Genomic DNA, 17,600 nt, shown 5'->3' with positions numbered 1-17,600 from the left:
AAAGCTGATGAGGAGGCTGAAACCGAGAGGCTTTATTGTTTGGCATTTCTGTTTACTATCAGTGTTAGAACTCTGGCTATCCTCAGGCATGTTTTGTTGATCAGTTGGGCCTTAGGAGCTCAGTGTTACATGACTTCAGTTCTTTACAATGCAGAGCTGCACAACTTGCTGTGAAGAATATGCAATAAAATTTTTGAGAAACTATTCTTTAAGCATTCTTTGGAATGCTTTTTAAGCATGAAGATGGTATATGTCCTGAAACAAGTAGCTTCTGAAAGAAATTTTTTCCCCTTAAATTCATGCTTGGAATAGTAGTCCAGGGAAATGTAGCTGCTATGTTCTCCACTGCTGTATTTCTCATAGAAGTATACTAGGAGTGGCTTTTGTTGTCAATTGCTTGTTTTCTTATTTTAAATACTGGAAGAACCTAGTGTTCTTTTTCTTCTTTGTATAAAACATGCTCTGTTTCCTTTGTATTTTTGAATTTGCTCTCAAATAGAACAGTACAGTTGGATTTCTGTTGTCGTTGAGATGACTACTAGCATGTCACATCGGAATTTCTAAACAGAGGTCCTAAGTTTCTTGCCTCATCTGTCTTGAGAAATGTTCCAGTATTGTTCTTATACAGTGTCGTAGTCTATTGCTGTATCGAGATTTTAGTACAAATCCATAACTTGTTTCATGAGGGTGATGCTCTTTAACAGTTTGATTTAAGCCAAGAAATGTACTTAAAGCTGACAGAGTTATGCATACCTCATATTTCATATAGATTCTTTCTTCTTCAGATCAAAAGTAGACCAAATACATGAAATTGTGACTGGGAATCCTACTGTTATTAAAATGGTGGTTAGTTTCAACCGTGGTGCCCGTGGTCAGAATGCCCTGAGGCAGATCCTGGCACCGGTTGTGAAGGAAATCATCGATGACAAATCACTCAATATCAAAACTGATCCGGTGGATATTTACAAGTCTTGGGTTAACCAGATGGAGTCTCAAACTGGTGAGGCCAGGTATGGGAACTGCTACTACTGTGTTTTTTCTAAACATTGCTCGGCTGCTTTGCACTGCTCTGTTAATCTTTACAGACCGTCCTTGGCTTCACTGCATGCATCTATCCGACTGATACCGGCTTTTCCGTTTCATCAAGATGGCTTTCATGCAGGAGTTCTAAAGATCATATTCTGGCGCTGAGGGTATTGAAAGGGAATCTCATTAGGAGATGGAAGAAGTGCTCTTTGGTGTTTGCCTATGTTGACTTGGTAATTAGCTATGATGTGCCCTCTAACCTAAAAGAAATCATTTTAAAAAAATAGTACTTGGGAATTGATTCTGTGTTAGTCTCTGTTCATGTCGTTTATAGCCTGTGCAAACTTAGGTACTATTGGCAAGCCAGCTGTCGTGGTTTAACCCCAGCCATCAGCTCGGACCATGCAGCCGCTCGCTTGCCCCCACCTCCCCCAGGAGGGTGGGGAGAAGAGGGAGAAAAGGAGGGGAAAGGGAAAGGAAACAAAACTTGTGGGTTGAGATAAAGACAGTTTAATAGAACAATAAGGGAAACGGAAAACAACAGTAACAACAACAATAATATAAGGACATAAGTCACTGACTGCCCAGTGAATTGACACCCTCCTGAGCGGTGATCCCGGATCCCCATGTACCAGCTAACCCCCGTTTATCTACTGAGCATGACTGGTATGGAATATTCCATTGGCCATTCCCTTGTTCTGCCTGTACTCCTCAGCTTCTATTGGAAGCAGAAAAGAGACCTTGAAAAGCATTAACATTGCCTAGCAACAACTCAAACAATATTCATTGTAGAAATTCCTTTCACAGCAATCACTAGAAAGAAAATTAACTCCTTCCTGACTGAAACCAGGACACCAACAAAACCTATTTTGCTGGAGGAGAAGCATGATATTGCAGTTCTTCTATCCTAACATCTTTCTAATTAACATCAGCCACTGATGACAACTGGATTGTGCTAGATGGTTTTGTGTCATTCTGGTTTCTTTTTCTTCCAGCGCATGTGATATGCTAGAACTCGAGGTTTCTATTGTGGTGGGCTTTTTTTAACATACTTTAAAAAAAAAAAAAAAAAAGGCACCATACCGAATAAGTTTCCACATTCAAAGCAATCTGCAGTCATATATTTTGCCATACACCCAGTTCAAAATTCTGGATGTGTTAAAAATGTAGGTGAAGATTTGTGTTCAGGTCCTTCTCTTTACGTAAGAATTAAGAGACGCTTTTACGAATTATCCGCTTCATCTGTCTGTCTTTACTGAAATACTCTGCAGTAATTTCAGCTGATGAAGAAAATGTAACAAAAAGCATTTGACACTGCTTCCCACCAGTAGCATGTTATATTGTTTTTTATGGATACTGTTCTAGCTTCTGGCTTGTGTCCAAGCTTTTATCATCTTAATGTTCAAGCGTGTGGCTTGCTTGTTCACTAATTTCTTTGCAGCTCAAAGTACCACTACATGTCACTGATGGCACTTTTTAACCTAGTATGCATGTGTGCATGCTGTAAAAAAAAAAAAAAAAAAAAAAAAAAAAAAAAAAAAAAAAAAAAAACCAGTTTTGAGTTAGCTGGGCCTTTTCTCACAGTGGCCATTGCAAGAGAGAGTAGAGAAAGTAAAAGAAGTCTTCAGCTCTTCCAGTGCCTGAAAGGTTGACTGAAGGCAGTGCACAGCTCTTGGCAGCCAAGTCAATATAAGGTTGTTTCTATGTTGAGCTAGAAACTCTTGAAGTATGCTAGGCTGAGGAATACTCACCTTCATATGTTTGGCTTTTTCAAATAGCAAACTGCCGTACGATGTTACACCTGAACAAGCTCTAAATCATGAAGAGGTGAGGACGCGCCTGGATGCCTCAATCAGAAACATGAGGACAGTGACAGACAAGTTCCTGTCTGCCATTGTTAGCTCAGTGGACAAAATCCCGTGAGTCTGGTGTACCACAGTGTTATCCCTGAGAAGGTGGTGGTGGGTTAATGCTTGCAGCAGCCTTACTTGCCGTTTTCTTTCTCTTGAAGTTATGGAATGCGTTTCATTGCCAAGGTACTAAAAGACTCCCTGCATGAGAAGTTTCCTGATGCTGGCGAGGATGAGCTTCTGAAGGTGAGGATCTGAACGTCTTTGTGAATAATTGTCAGCCAAATTGGCTCTGACAAGTGCATCTCATTCTTCTCTGTTGTGTGTGGAGAGGAGTGAGTGTAAACCTATATAAAGCTTGTACTTGTACAGATAGAAAATGTTTCACATGGGGCTTTTAATTGTGAGCTTCAAATACGTCGCCTGAGAAGTAGTACGTTGTTCAGAAGGAGGTACCCTGTCGCTTCTGCTATGCTTTTTAATATCTTGGGCATTTGGTCCTTTAGGTTTCTTGACTTGGGGTACTCTTGCTCCTAGAAAGTAAACCTTGTGTTTGCTGGTATGGTCACAGCCAGCTGCTCCTTTCCTAAAGAGACAATGTCAAGTTAAAAAGGCTGTGTGCAAAATTCTGATATTCCTAATTCCCCCCTATCTGTAACACCCTGGGATGTTTTGACAGCAACAGGCAGAGTCACTTTCCATGATGTCCAGTCAGTTTTTTATTTTGCGTTTCAATACCGTTGGAGAACTAAAAGGATCCTAATAGTAGGCACTCTGAGTATAGCTTTGGGGTTTTCATTTAAATTTCTTTAGTTTTATGGCTTTTGGTAATTGTGAAGGCCTCTAGGTCCATGAATGCGTTGCTTGTTAATAAAACACAGTTTGGATCTTAGAATGCTTGACAACGTCTCTTTAAACTTCTCTGCCTCTGCTTCATTACAAAATAATTGCCAATCTGAATGCTGTTTTCTTCTCTCTTCTAGTTCTGTGCTTTCCCATTCTGAGGCATCGATTCTTTCTATGCAGGTGAATTAATTTATTCCATCTGTAAATTTAGGTGGAAAACTGAGGTTTTCATTAATCCTCATGGAAACAATGTAACTGTCCACATGAAAGTCAAAACTGCAGTTGCATGCAATGGCTTCTCGTAGATTTTTTTTTTTTTTTAGCAACAAAGCTCCCCATATACTGTTCTTCTCCTCCCCCTCAATTTTGCAAGTTATTAATACAATTTCTTTCATAGACGCATTTTCTTATTACTTGTAGTAAACAGCTTTGACTGTTGTCATCCCGTGATAAACTCTGTGACAGCACAGCAGGGGCTTGCATGAAACAGTTGTCACAAAAATGACCTCACTGGAAGCGCTTCGTAATTTCTGGGGCTGCTCAGCAATGGCTAGATTTTTTCTCTCTGTTCCCAGCTGTTTGTTCAGACCCCAATCTCTTCCATGCGTTTAAGTCACATGGCAAGCAGGTGAAGCCAAGATTCAGTGACCGGGCCCTCTGCAAATTTCCGTGAACCACCAGAAAGTACTAGAGCATGCGGTGTGAGGACTATCGCTTTACATTGGCATGTTAGGTTAATTCCTTTTCATTGCTGGAATTATTTTTGGCAAAATATCAAATATGGGTTAGAAGTATATTTGTGAGCGTATGGATAATGTGACGTCTTTATTTTTGGTTCCTTGACATTAATTGCTGCTCACATTTGACTAAGTAAATTGGATTTGGAAGTGTCAAATGCCATTCATCTTCTGTACTTCTGATTTTCTTACCTCTAGATTAAATGGTTTCTCACTTACTCTTGCTAACTTGTAAATGGGGTCTGTGCCTGAAAATGTTGCTGGCTTATTGAAGAATTATTCTGAAAGAGAAGAGGGCTTTGGAGAAGGAATGGAAAGTAGTTTCCTCAGTTTATCTTCTTGGTGTGACATGCTTCCTCACCGTTTTTGCTTTGTTGGAGATGGCAGACGATTCTGCATGCTTCTCTAAGAATTATCACTTGTTCCATATTGAAACTGCGTTACCGGGTTCCTCTGTACCATGATCGTTCTGCTCTCTGTTAGACTAACTCAGTTGTGTTTAATTCTCCGTATAGATTGCCTCATGCTCATACGAGTAGTCCGTTGGTAACTTGTAATATCTCCTGTCCATACGTTTTTAAGCTAAAGTTTTAAATCTTTATGCATAGGAACATCTGCTGCTGTATTGTCCTGTGACTAGTAGTGCTCAGTCTTCCCTCTTTGTGTTGACCATCCTATTGCATCTTAATGGTTTTTTTTTTTTTTTAACACTGTAGATAGTATGTGCTTGTATGCAGCAGCACAGCAGAACCTTTATCTTGGAAGAGGCCTCTGGCTTACAAGAAAACAACTTACCAAAGCACAGTCAGAGTAGTTTTCAATAAAATTCAATTGGGTCCTATACCATTGTTTCTTGATGTGTTTCTTCTCTACTCAACTTTTCCCAGATTGTTGGCAACTTACTCTATTATCGCTACATGAATCCAGCCATTGTCGCACCAGATGCGTTTGACATCATTGATCTTTCAGCTGGAGGTCAGCTGACCACGGATCAGCGCAGAAACCTCGGCTCCATTGCGAAGATGTTGCAGCATGCTGCATCCAATAAGATGTTCATGGGAGACAACGCACACCTAAGCATCATTAATGAATACCTGTCACAGTCATACCAGAAATTCAGGTAGAAGACCGTAGCTAATTAAGATGGGAAGTTTGGCAGAGGGTAACGTTGCAAGTAAAAAGGGCTAATAATAAATTTTAAATATGATAAATTCTGTCTCTGTCTAATATGCAGTCTGTTGAAAGTAAGAGATTGCACTCCAGACTGCCATGAGCATCAGTGACAATGGCAGATAAAATGCGTACCTGGAATTTATGAACAGTACATTGTATGTTAATGAGTTTATCAAGTCAAGTATTCTGACTTGGGAGTTTCCAGAATAAAGGTTACTTCTGCATCTGTTTATTGTGATACTTGGGACGTGGACAGCTAGAATGGATATACATTCCTCTGTCCCATGTAAACCCTGGCTCCACATGAAAACTCAGTGGTGCTCAGGAATAAAGCAGGTTGGCGTTCAGCTGTTCATATAGTTGAAGTAAGCTTTTGTTCAAGAATTGTCGTCTTATACCTCTCATGTTTTGGAAGAAAGAAGACCAGAGATTGGTGGGAGCAAGGGGTGTTACTGCAGTGGAGGCAGGAGGATGTGCGAACGAAGTCACCGGAGCCATAGACTAGTCCTGTGACTGCTGAAAATGAGCCAACGTCAACATGGCCGATATCAATAATCAAATTTACTAGGTTACTTCTGATGTGTTAAAAATCAGAAGCTGACAAAACTGTAGTATGTTGTAATGTAGCATAGTTTAAAGAAGAGAGACTACGCTTGGGATTGTCATGGGGAGTTAATGCTCTTGATATATCACGTGGCTCTCGGGGTCATACTGATTCTTCTTTTCTCCTCCTTTTCTCTAAAGACGTTTTTTTCAGGCTGCCTCTGAGGTTCCTGAATTGCAGGATAAATTCAATATTGATGAATATTCTGATTTGGTCACTCTCACTAAACCTGTTATTTATATTTCTATTGGTGAAATCATCAATACACACACTGTAAGTATACATCGGTCACAGTTGCTCCTTATAAGCAGTGCTGACGGAGAGAATGCTGCTTCTGGCTGAAACGCAAAGTTACCAAATACAAGGCTGAAAGTTGTCTTTTGATTGTAGTGTGCAAGAGGTTGTCAGTTTATAGAATTTGCCTTGTGGCCTTTCTAAGTTTATTTGCAAGTATTTGAGTATGTGATATCGGCACATCTTTGAATGTTGATGTTGCTGCTTTGGCGTTCAGTGAAATAAGATCTTTTTCTAAAAGATACCAACTCAAAGTAATGTAATTTCTAGAATTACTCAAAGTAAGGAATGTCTAGAAAAGGTTGTACTATTAACAACATAAATGTTCTTTCTGTTCATCTAGTTGCTCTTAGACCACCAAGATGCAATTGCTCCTGAGCACAACGATCCAATTCACGAGCTGCTGGACGATCTTGGAGAGGTTCCTACAATTGAGTCCTTAATAGGTAGTGTAGTTTATTGTACTTCAGAAATACGTGATATTACCTTAAATTATATGAAGTGCAGTAAAGAAACTATCTAAGGAATCATCACAGGTTGTTTGGGAGGATGCACTCTAAAAAGCAGCAGCAAATTTTTTCCACTGTATTATCTCTGACTGCAGAATTTGTTACCCTGGGAAAAAAAGGGGTTCTTCCTCTTCTTCTCCCCCGCCCCTCACCTCACCCCACTTCAGAAGTTTCTAGAAGGCAAATGGATATTTTGACATGTTTTCTTTGTTCCATTACGCTGGAGCCAGTTTTCTCTGTGAGTGTGTGTGTGTGTGTCGCTCTGTCCCAGTTGTTTGCAGAGATCTGTCCTCCCTTCTGGCCATCTGTATGTGTTCCTTTCAGAGTGCGGTAATAAGTGTATTAAATGACGCGTGTATTAAGCGGACACAGTTTTTTGGCTTGTTTGCCAACAAGGGCTTCACTCTTAGCTTGGAAGATTTATTCTAGTGAGGGCACGAACATAGAGGAGGCACAGTCATATTTTTATTTATGTAGTATTTTTGGCAGGTCAGCTACTCTTCTCAGTAGAACGTGAGATGCTGGGATACAGTCTGGAATACACATACATCTTTGAGGCATACAAACTAGTGATTTTGTGGTGCCTTTCTGGACAGCGCATTCTCTCAGTTTTGTGAAGAAAAAGTCTGTAACATGTTCAAGGTGATGTTTGTAAAAGCTGGTTTTGGCTTTTGAAGTGTCCTTTTGACAGTATAGGGAACTGTAGTTTTCCTGTGGTCTGTTATGTAGGGAAAACTTACAAAGCTCTGGCAGTCAAGAACGTAAAGAATACTGTTTAATCTATCTACTCTTTCTGCTTGGCAGGGGAAGGGTCGGGCAATGTTAATGACCCCAACAGGGAAATGCTAGCAAAGACAGAGGTTTCTCTCACACTCACTAACAAATTTGATGTTCCTGGTGATGAGAACGCAGAGATGGATGCGAGGACGATTCTGTTGAAGTAAGTGAGGGGGTAACTACCTGTTAGGTTTCTCAAGAGAATGAGGAACCTGAATTTTCACAGTTGATCTGCATGTGAAAATAAGAGCATTGAAGTGTAATTTAAGCAAACGTGGGACTGTTACTCCAAATACGCTGAGCTTGTAGCCATGTCCTTGCAATGCTGTGGCTGTTAAATTTGTTCCTGTTAGTTCTTTGTCACTGTTGAATTTGCCATTCTTTAAAAGTCTGTCTTGGATGGTTGTGGAGGGGAAAACTACCAGAAAAGAAAAGTTTCTTGATGTGAGCGAGTGTAACGGCAGCAGTTGGATTTGCCTACATGTGTAAAATTTGTAAAGATTACCTTAAACAATTGAGTTTTAACTCTGAAGTTTATGAACGTAAAACTTAGATGAATCAATATTTACGTTGCCTATATAATGCCCCATGCAAATGTTTTCAATAGCATACGTGTGACTTGGAAATTTTAAGGGTAACTAAATGTCCAGTGTATGTGAATAACATTCCATTGCTACATGTGCTAGTTCCTGCAGAATTAGCTTCTTTATGCGGCTGTTGAGCAGACAACGTCTGTATCCTGTTAGCGAAGCGGGAGACGATGGTAACGATACTCTCCCTGTCGCTTTCCCCTGTCTGTGGGAGATATCTTCATAGGATATTTGCCACTCTCCTATTTTGGTTTATGCTGCGGTCCGCTTCTCTCTGCGCTTGCTGTCCCCCACACCCGACTCTTAATAGACGAAGACTAATAGCCTCTGGGAGATAGAGGTATTATTAGCCTAACGGAAGGAGAGCAGTAGACTGTCAGGGATTTTGTTATTGCAAGGCTCTTTGTGCCAGGGAATTTAGTACTAATATTGATCTGTGGCCAATTTTAAGCAAATCCCTGTTGCTGAGATGTATAGAACAGCTACCTGACATTCGGATGCATGTTTACCTGTTCTGATGCGTTTCTGCTCAGACGCTAGATATTTTAACTGAGAATTCTTCAGGTTAGCTTACACTTGGCCTAGACAGACCAGTGGTCTCCCAGAAGAAAATTTTGCCTCCAAAAATAACTTTAAAGTAACTGGCCTTCTCAAAAGATACATCAGTATTTCCCTACCCACCAGAAGAAGGTGACATGGATTTCAAAAGTGAAGATTTACCAGACGTGCTGGTGGTCATCTAAGTTGTGATGGGGGTGATGGGTGATGAGGAAGGTGTGCACGTGATGTGCTTTGTGTGATGCCAGAAATAATTCCAGTCTGATGTGAAGCACTGAACGCGCTATTTGGTTTCATGGTGTAGCTCAAGGACAGAATTGCCTCAAAACAGGCACTGACTGTGATTAAATTGCAGGTGAGATCAAGGAACAACACTGTCTGTCACCAGATTGGAGTCAGGGATCTGCTTTGGCTCAGTTACCTTACACATAAGAAAATGGTCCCGTGGAGATTTTTCATACCCGTTACAAAGCACTGAAGTGCGCTTCTGAATAGATAATACTATAGACTTTTTCTGGCTGCAGAAATCCACTGTTGCTGCTACCTGCTTTACCTTTCAGCTTGGAATTGCAGCTTGTGTGGTCCACATGGCAGTACTGGGGCTGCCCTGGGATGTATGGGTAACATACACTCCCATGCTCCCATTCCCTGGGGAGCAAATCCTATGTACTACATAGATGAACCTTTCAGGGAACCAGTTGCTGATAACGATGTCAAAAAAGCAAAGTGCTTCTCAGGGTTCTGGTCTGCTCTAGTGTATGACTACCTAAGCACGCATCCAGTGATAATCTGACTTCAGGTAAATCGGTAATCTTGATATTATTGCATAATAGAGTAGTATTAAAGGTCTTTCAGCTTAAAGTTTTTTTTCTCCTGTTCCCGTTGATTTCTTTGCAGCACAAAACGTTTAATTGTTGACGTGATCCGCTTTCAACCAGGGGAGACGCTGACTGAGATCTTGGAAACGCCAGCTACCTCAGAGCAAGTATGAAGTTGTTTACCTGTGTTGTTTTTAGACTAGGAAATTGTCACCTGTCTAGATGGATGTGGGTATACTTGGGAATCCGCATTTATGTATTGCACTGAAGCTGTCTCCATTGATGTTGGGGCAGTGTGTAACAATAATAAGGAGGGAAATATAATGGAAGTAAATCGTGTGTGTGAATCTTACTCCTCTGGTAGTTGCTAGAAACTATTCATCTAGGAGACAGTTTTAAACAGCAGGTAGGCTTCTGCTGGTTCACATATGTGGAACGTGTTCACCAAACATGGATTCATTGGAGTCAGTATGGGAATGACCAGGCAACACTCTTTATTGTATGTTATGCCGAAGGTCAGACAGTCTGCTTCTGGTTGTCACCTTAAAATTGATGCTTATGAACTTGTAATTTTTTGTTTTCTTTTTCTAGGAAGCGGAGCATCAAAGAGCTATGCAGAAACGGGCCATTCGTGATGCTAAAACTCCAGATAAGATGAAAAAATCTGTGTCTGTAAAGGAAGATGGCAACTTAAATCTTCAAGAAAAAAAAGACAAAATCAAGACAGGCCTGAAGAAGTTGGCAGAACTGGGTACAGTGAATGCAAAAAATAAATACCAGGAACTAATCAATGACATTGCAAAGGTATGCCAATTGATGGCTTCCTAGTAATCATAGTGGAGTTTTCCCAGAGTTTGCAGCATTGTGAAACTGGCATGAGTTTTCAGGAGGAGTAAGTTTTGTAGTAGCTAATTTACAGACATGAAGTCTACCTTTTGCTGCAATGTTTCCACTTCTCGGCATTTGAGAAGTCCTTTATTTTTATAGGATGCCTGTGTTGCCAGAATCTTGAGCACTTTCAGGAAAACTGTTGTAGCTTGGAGGGGGAGACCTGATGTGTGATCTTTTTTTTTTTTTTTTTTTTTCCTTGCTCCTTTTCACTAATTTAAGTAGTGCCTCTACAAACTTACGTGCACAAGGACATTTTGCATGTAACTTAAAGGCATCCTAACCATTATTTTTATTTAAATGTACCCATTCAAGAATACCCAAATGATAAAGGAGGGAGCTAAGAAAAACTTGCAAAAGTGATCTAACACTGTTGTACATTGCTATGGTGATAGTGTATTTTCTATCGCATCTTTAAAAAAAAAACTATTCGGGAAATGTTATGTCTGTAAAGTGAATAATTAATTGCCTTTAGGGATCCGATTGGAAATAATCATACTGTCACCAATATGTATCAAAAATGAAAACAGAAGTTGACTTGAACACATCCTGGTTTTTTTGTTCAGGTATTAAGGTATCGTATGCTTAAAAATGGCAGACTAACAAAGAAAGATGAGGAAGTCTGTGCACTGCTATGGTTATAGAGCTTGATTTGTAAGATACCTTTCCTACCTAGCGGTGGCAAAAATTGTTGTCTGCCACACATACGATCAGTGCGCACACTAGTCATTGCAACTAGGCCAGCAATGAAGTTTGAAATCAACTGCTGTGTTGAGTTGGTTAGTTCCAAAAATAGTCCACACAGAGAAGAAGTGGTGATGCTTAAACGGGGGCAGGTGCAACTGAGTGCTCCAGCTTGTAGCACAAAGCAAGACTAAGCAAAAACCAATGGTGCGATTCAAGTACTGTGCTCTGGGCTTAAGCAACTGGAGAGCTCAAATGCCTGTTAAGCGTCTGCCTGTCTTTCTCTGTGGTGTAGGATATCCGAAATCAGCGTAGATACCGTCAGAGAAGAAAGGCGGAGCTGGTGAAACTGCAGCAGACATACAGTGCCTTGAACTCCAAAGCCACTTTTTATGAGGAACAAGTGGATTATTACAAAAGCTACATCAAAACCTGCTTGGATAACCTGGCCAGCAAGGGCAAGTAAGTATCTCGGGACTGTGCCCTGGCCCTGGAAGTGTTTCTTACAGAAAGCACATGTAGGTTGTTGCCAAGAAGAATCGTAATGCCATCTGCTCAAGGCTCCTTTGCTAAGCTCTTTACCGCAGCGATAGTTCTAGGAAAAAGGTGTCAGCAGTGGTGGGAAAATGCGGGGAGAGAGCAGTGCCCCGAATGGTTTGAAAAAGACATACTTGAAAGAATTTTGGTCCCTCTGGGAGAGGGCAGTATAGAGAGTCAGTGGGAATAAAGCAGGTTGCCCAGGTAGTGCACGTTCTGCTCAGTCAATCTGCCTTGTCATCCTTTCTAGGAGCAGAGAATGAAAATAACATAGTTATCTTCAAGGAAAGCATTGATCGCATATTGTCCTCTTTTGATCCTGAATGGAGTCAGTTGTCGTAGTGCAAGACCATTCAGATTTTCCTGAAAAAAAAAAAAAAAAAAAGTCTTCCTCCCCAGTGAGACGTGGGAAGACCAACTACTAGCGAAAACTGAGGCAAGAAAGTTGTTGAGTAATCTCAGACTCTTCTCCATGTCACTTGTCACCAGATCCTCTTTTGCCTAATGACAAATGGTACTGCTTATTATGAAGTACCATGTGGTTATATTTGGGGGGGGTGGGGTTTGTTGACTGGTTTTTGTTTTGTTTTTTTTTTTTCCTTCTCCTGTAGCATAAGAGTTATAGTAGAAAATCAAAGATTGATCTGAGCTACAAGCGCCTGTGTAGATAAACTCACTAGTAGAAATACCTCATCTGCCAGCTGCATTAGTTATAGTTTATTAGCTACACTCGTTCTATCCCCTCATCCAAATAGGAATAAATATTTGCTGTCTGAAATCTCTTTACTCGTTTGACTGATCATCTTGTTTGGTTGTTTTTTTTTTTTTTTTGCAGAGTCTCTAAGAAACCTCGGGAAATGAAAGGCAAAAACAGTAAAAAAATTTCTCTAAAATATACAGCAGCTCGACTTCATGAGAAGGGAGTGCTTTTAGAGATCGAGGACCTGCAAGGTAACCAGTAAGTATCCTTTTAAAACTCTTCAGAGCTAAATAACCTTCTTGGAGCAAGAGGAAAACAGGTATGTTAAATTCTTGTCTCTTTCTTCAAACTAGTCTAGGCGCTGGCAATTGAGGAACAGAAGCTCGGAGATTTGTTTGAGATCGTGACAGATTGTCTTGCGATTTTGTTCTTGGAATTTAGCATTGTTGGTAGAGTTAGCTACTACAGCTGAAGAAATTACTTTGGTGATATAGGCTGGTATGCCTAGGGACAGGAAACATTGCAAGTTCTCTTTTTTTTTTTTTCCTGGTAGAAGTGAAAGCACGTCTTTGATTGAGAAGTGTAACAGGATTTAAACATGTCATCCTCTTCCCATCCGCCCCTTCCCTGTCACCCCCAGAGTCATGGAGGGGTACCTCCTCAGAATTGCTACTATGGTTAATAGCTCTCATTGTTAGAAAATGAACTTAATGCTAGCTTGAGTTTGTCCAGCTGCAGTTTGCTAGCCTTGAGAACTTGGTGTATGTTCTGTGGAATACAGAGAAGCTGCCTGTTACTAGAATTTTTTTCAACCCCGAATCATATTTTGTGCTTTGTGCTAAATGAGGCATGGATGTGTGGCACTAAAGTAAACTGTTTAGACTGCAGGGGCTAAATTGACATGTTTCCTACCATGCTTGTGTGAAGATGCGATCTACTGGACATAGAATCTGCTAGGCTTCCATTCTTTGTTATGTTGAGTCTGGTCGGCTTTTAGGATCTCATTCCAAACGGGGATGCAGAATAAAGAGTTAAGAATAGAATTCTTAGAAATTTATCTTCAGATTTTATCTTGTACATTCTCTTCCTGTTTCAGTAGGAATTACATGTTTGATAATGAACTGTGGTTTTTCATAGGTTTAAAAACGTGATATTTGAAATCAGTCCAACAGAAGAAGTAGGAGATTTCGAGGTAAAAGCAAAATTCATGGGGGTACAGATGGAAACCTTTATGTTACATTATCAGGTAAGAACTGTCCTATTTAATAGTGGCATATAAGTTCTGCTTGCCAGACTCTTCATCAACATAATAACGACATGTTTTCTGCCTGAACAGTCTGAAAAATGCTCTCAAAAACAACCCATTTGTTGCAGATGAAACAGATGCAATGCAAACGGGAGATTCAGACTACTTTTGTTTCTTTACTGATGAAAGCCTGATAGCCGGTCTGTGTTCTTAGTTACACTTACATGTACACACACAAAACAAACGCATGCATATTCAACCGCTTCCTGCTTACAGCAGAGAGATGGGGACTCTGTGGCAGCAGTCAGCTGGGCTTGGATGTGGTGGCTTCAGTCGGTTGTGACGTATTCTTTCTGCCACTATACACTTACTGGTTTCTTCAGATGTACAGTTCTTAAGAGTCCTCAGCCTTTACTTAGGCCAGGCTACCAGAACAGGCGTACTGACTGACCTTTTCCCAAACAGTTCCCTGTTCTTCTTCCCACGCCAGTACTGTTGTGTCTGGTGTCTCCGTCCCCTTCTTCCACTTCTGCCCCTGCCCACCACCCACCCAACTTGGGCATCATTAGATTTGTTAATCTTGGATGCCTCAGGGGTCTCAAAACAGGTTGTGCGCAGGAGCACCTTGCATTGCAGTAAGTCCATGCCACCTGACTAGGAGGGGGACGCTGTCTCATGCAGCCCATTCCTGTGCTCTGAGAACTCCCTTGGTTCATTCCAGCCCTAATCCATCAGAGCTGGTCACAAACTTCCTGGTTCGTGGGGCTCCCCAAGGTCGCTCAGGCACGTGTGTTACCATACCACTATGCCTTTGTAGCACTGCTTTGCAGAAAAAGCAGATGTTCTGGGAGGACAGCAACGAGGGAACTGCTGTCGGTCATCCAAGTATAGCATTAACGGTGGCATCAGTTAAAAAGACTTGCATTGCTACAGCCAACACTTTTACAGAAAGCATGAGAAATAGCTTTATGGTTGTTTACTCCAGCATCGCCTGGGCTGGACAGCTGCAGGAGCCAGGTTTGGATTTTGGAACGCACACAACGTTTCCCTGCAGTAGCACTACCTGAGCGCCTTCTCCAGTGTGTATTGTTCAACAGCGGGCTTGCTGAAAGAAACTCATTGCTGAGATAAATGAGTGCAGGGAGCCTTGTTGCTCTGTGGGGTGCATCGCTGACAAGAGCAAAGCATAACTAGAAATAGTGCCTATATAAATGCCTGAGAGACTGAGTCAGCATCACATACATAGTCCTAACAGAGATGCTATTTCTTTCTCTGCCCTAGATTGCAGTGATGTAAACCCCCCTAGTTGAGACCTGTGGCAACTAAAATTTTTAGAAAGTGACGCTGTGAAGTGTTGTAACGTTTCATGGGTACATAATATAATTAGGCATATAGGAAACCCTTTTGAAACGTTATAACTTCATGGTTACTGTGCAGATGGAAAGCCTGGAGATGGCTAGATCTGAAACTTGGATTTCTTAGAATGGTCTTCTATTTCTTCCCTCTTTTGTAATTTTTTTTTTTTTAAATAAACACAGATTAAAAAAATCAAGATCTCAAATGCCTTAGAGCAACTTTATTTCTCATGCAGTATGAGCAGGTCTTTATCATGTCTCTTGTTTTTCTATCTTATGCTGTGTACTTTGTGATAGATATTCCTCAAAAACCTACTGTACCACAGGGTCTTGTATATTCTCTATAAGCTCTTGAGGATTCCTGGCTCATAAAGGTATTCTCTTTGGCAGGATCTTTTGCAGCTGCAGTATGAAGGCGTTGCAGTCATGAAGTTGTTCGACAGAGCAAAAGTGAATGTCAACCTTCTGATCTTTCTCCTGAATAAGAAATTTTATGGGAAGTAAGTGACCTCTGCCAGCAAGTCTGTGAAAGGGGAGATGAGTAGAAACCTGCACATAGAACTTTTAATGACATAGATATGTATCAGTATATGCCTGTGCTGTGCTAAAATATATCAAATGTATCATGAAGGAGGACTAAGAACCTCTTGTGAATTGACAACCCTGATTTAGTCTGCAGGAAGTTGGTTTTTTGTTTATTTATGATCTTCATCTTCAACTTAGAAGGTCCCCTGAAAAGCAATTCATTTAGAATGTATTTTTACATGGCGCTAGGGATTAAACTAATGTTAGAGTATATTTAGGGCAACTGGATGCTTTATTTGCCTAATTGTGAGCTTCGTGAGGCTTGAATTCTTGTTGCCAGTGCGAAGAGAAGGCCGTCACTGTGCAGTGGTCGGTTTGCCTCTTCCTGAAAGCAAAAAAGAGTTGCAGATTGTATTTGGACTCTAATTATTCTCCATGAGCAGTGACTGAAATAAAAAATGGTCAAGGTCCGGTTTACCCATTTGTTTGCGAGGCAGTTCCCAAGGTAGAACTACTATGGTCTGGGGAATCGGTAAGCATCACAAATGGTTGCTGAACTATTCGTGATTATGTACTATAGCCACATAGAACAGCTCTAGTGTCTCATTTTTCTTGATTTTTTTTTCTGTTTATCACACTGTAATAATTTACAGATGGCCCCTTAAAATAGAGGGACCATGGAATGTATTTACTAGTGCTTACAGATGAAAAGAATTTGGGGAAGAAGAGGGAAACTTAACAAATTTCTTGAGACATGTTAACTTTTAACATTGTTTGCAAAGCATTTGAAATGTAAAAATACCTTTTTTTCCAGTTTAGAGCAATGTTCTATATATCTGTATCTGATGCAATAAATGTTAGGCTCTACCTGCAGACTTGTCAAAGGAAGAAGACTACCTTAAATAGGTTATCTTTTAAGAAGTTACATTTTTCTAGTTATACTCAAGTTCCCGTTTCTTTTTCTACTTTGTTTTTTCTTTTCACCATGGTGGTGGCTATATACAATAAAAATGCGGAGACTCTTTAAAAAAAAAAAAAAAACAACCCAAAAAACCCCTTTAAATTCATCAGTTGCTCCAGCTCTCCCCCTAGGTTTTTATTAACATTTTAGTTTTTTTAAAAAGGGGCATCTCTCTTAATTGCAAATTTCAAGTTATTCACAGGTCACTTGTGGTATTTGTTCAGATTACTGAGTTTAATTAAACTGCTTTATCTCTGATCTACACTGAGATAGTTATTTCCGCTTAAATCTTTTTTTCTCATAAAAGGCACTCAGTATTTGAAATGGCTACATCCTTGGGGATGACTTTTTCGCAGTCCTCTTGGAAGCAAATATTTATTTCAACCTTGTCTTGACTGTATTTAAACATATTTTAATGTTGATGCATGTGTGGTCCAACCAGTAACAAAAACTACCTGCTGAACCCAAGAAAGATCTTTATGGTCCAGATGATCTGAAACAGAAATACCTCAAAATTGGATTTCCACTGAAATCTGATGAAGAGGTCTGAAATGGGGTAATGCCCTTGGTTTTGTGTTTGTTTGGCTTTTAGGTTTTGGTTGGTTTTTTTCCTGCCTCTGAATTTGCTATATTGTAGAAGAATTTAAAAAATTAATTCCTTGGATTTAGGGATGATGAGAATAATGGTAGAACATTATAAAATGATTGTTAGGAAAATGCAGCTGTACTCTGTAAGCTCTTTGAGCCACTGGGATTGATTATCACCTTTTTTTTTTTCTTTTTTTTTTTAATGAATAGTTTTAATACTTTTCAGTGTCTGCCAAATAAATCTGGGACAAGGTAATGAGGTGTAACGAGGCCCGTGTAGTACCCATGAGGAAAGCATCCCTACTTGTGTGATTTACAACAATTCGCTTGTTGC

The 17,600-nt window shown here is 40.3% G+C and overlaps 1 protein-coding gene across 1 annotated transcript in view; it reads left to right on the top strand.

Moving 5' to 3' along the window:
- The window catches only part of IQGAP1 (IQ motif containing GTPase activating protein 1), a 68,502-nt gene extending 51,015 nt beyond the window's left edge, over window positions 1-17,487 (top strand). Inside the window, exons 26-38 of the mRNA XM_074600058.1 lie at window positions 786-1,010; window positions 2,805-2,945; window positions 3,038-3,122; window positions 5,347-5,579; window positions 6,377-6,509; window positions 6,874-6,976; window positions 7,844-7,979; window positions 9,862-9,949; window positions 10,374-10,586; window positions 11,650-11,816; window positions 12,727-12,849; window positions 13,729-13,837; window positions 15,583-17,487. Of these exons, the coding sequence (XP_074456159.1) occupies window positions 786-1,010; window positions 2,805-2,945; window positions 3,038-3,122; window positions 5,347-5,579; window positions 6,377-6,509; window positions 6,874-6,976; window positions 7,844-7,979; window positions 9,862-9,949; window positions 10,374-10,586; window positions 11,650-11,816; window positions 12,727-12,849; window positions 13,729-13,837; window positions 15,583-15,696 (1,870 nt within the window). The 3' untranslated portion in view covers window positions 15,697-17,487. The remainder of the gene's footprint in view (window positions 1-785; window positions 1,011-2,804; window positions 2,946-3,037; window positions 3,123-5,346; window positions 5,580-6,376; window positions 6,510-6,873; window positions 6,977-7,843; window positions 7,980-9,861; window positions 9,950-10,373; window positions 10,587-11,649; window positions 11,817-12,726; window positions 12,850-13,728; window positions 13,838-15,582) is intronic.
- The last annotated feature ends 113 nt before the right edge of the window (window positions 17,488-17,600 follow it).

Source organism: Larus michahellis, chromosome 9 (genome assembly GCF_964199755.1).
Source record: "Larus michahellis chromosome 9, bLarMic1.1, whole genome shotgun sequence".
Taxonomy (NCBI): Eukaryota; Metazoa; Chordata; class Aves; order Charadriiformes; family Laridae; genus Larus; species Larus michahellis.
This window is presented reverse-complemented; position numbering and strand designations above follow the sequence as displayed.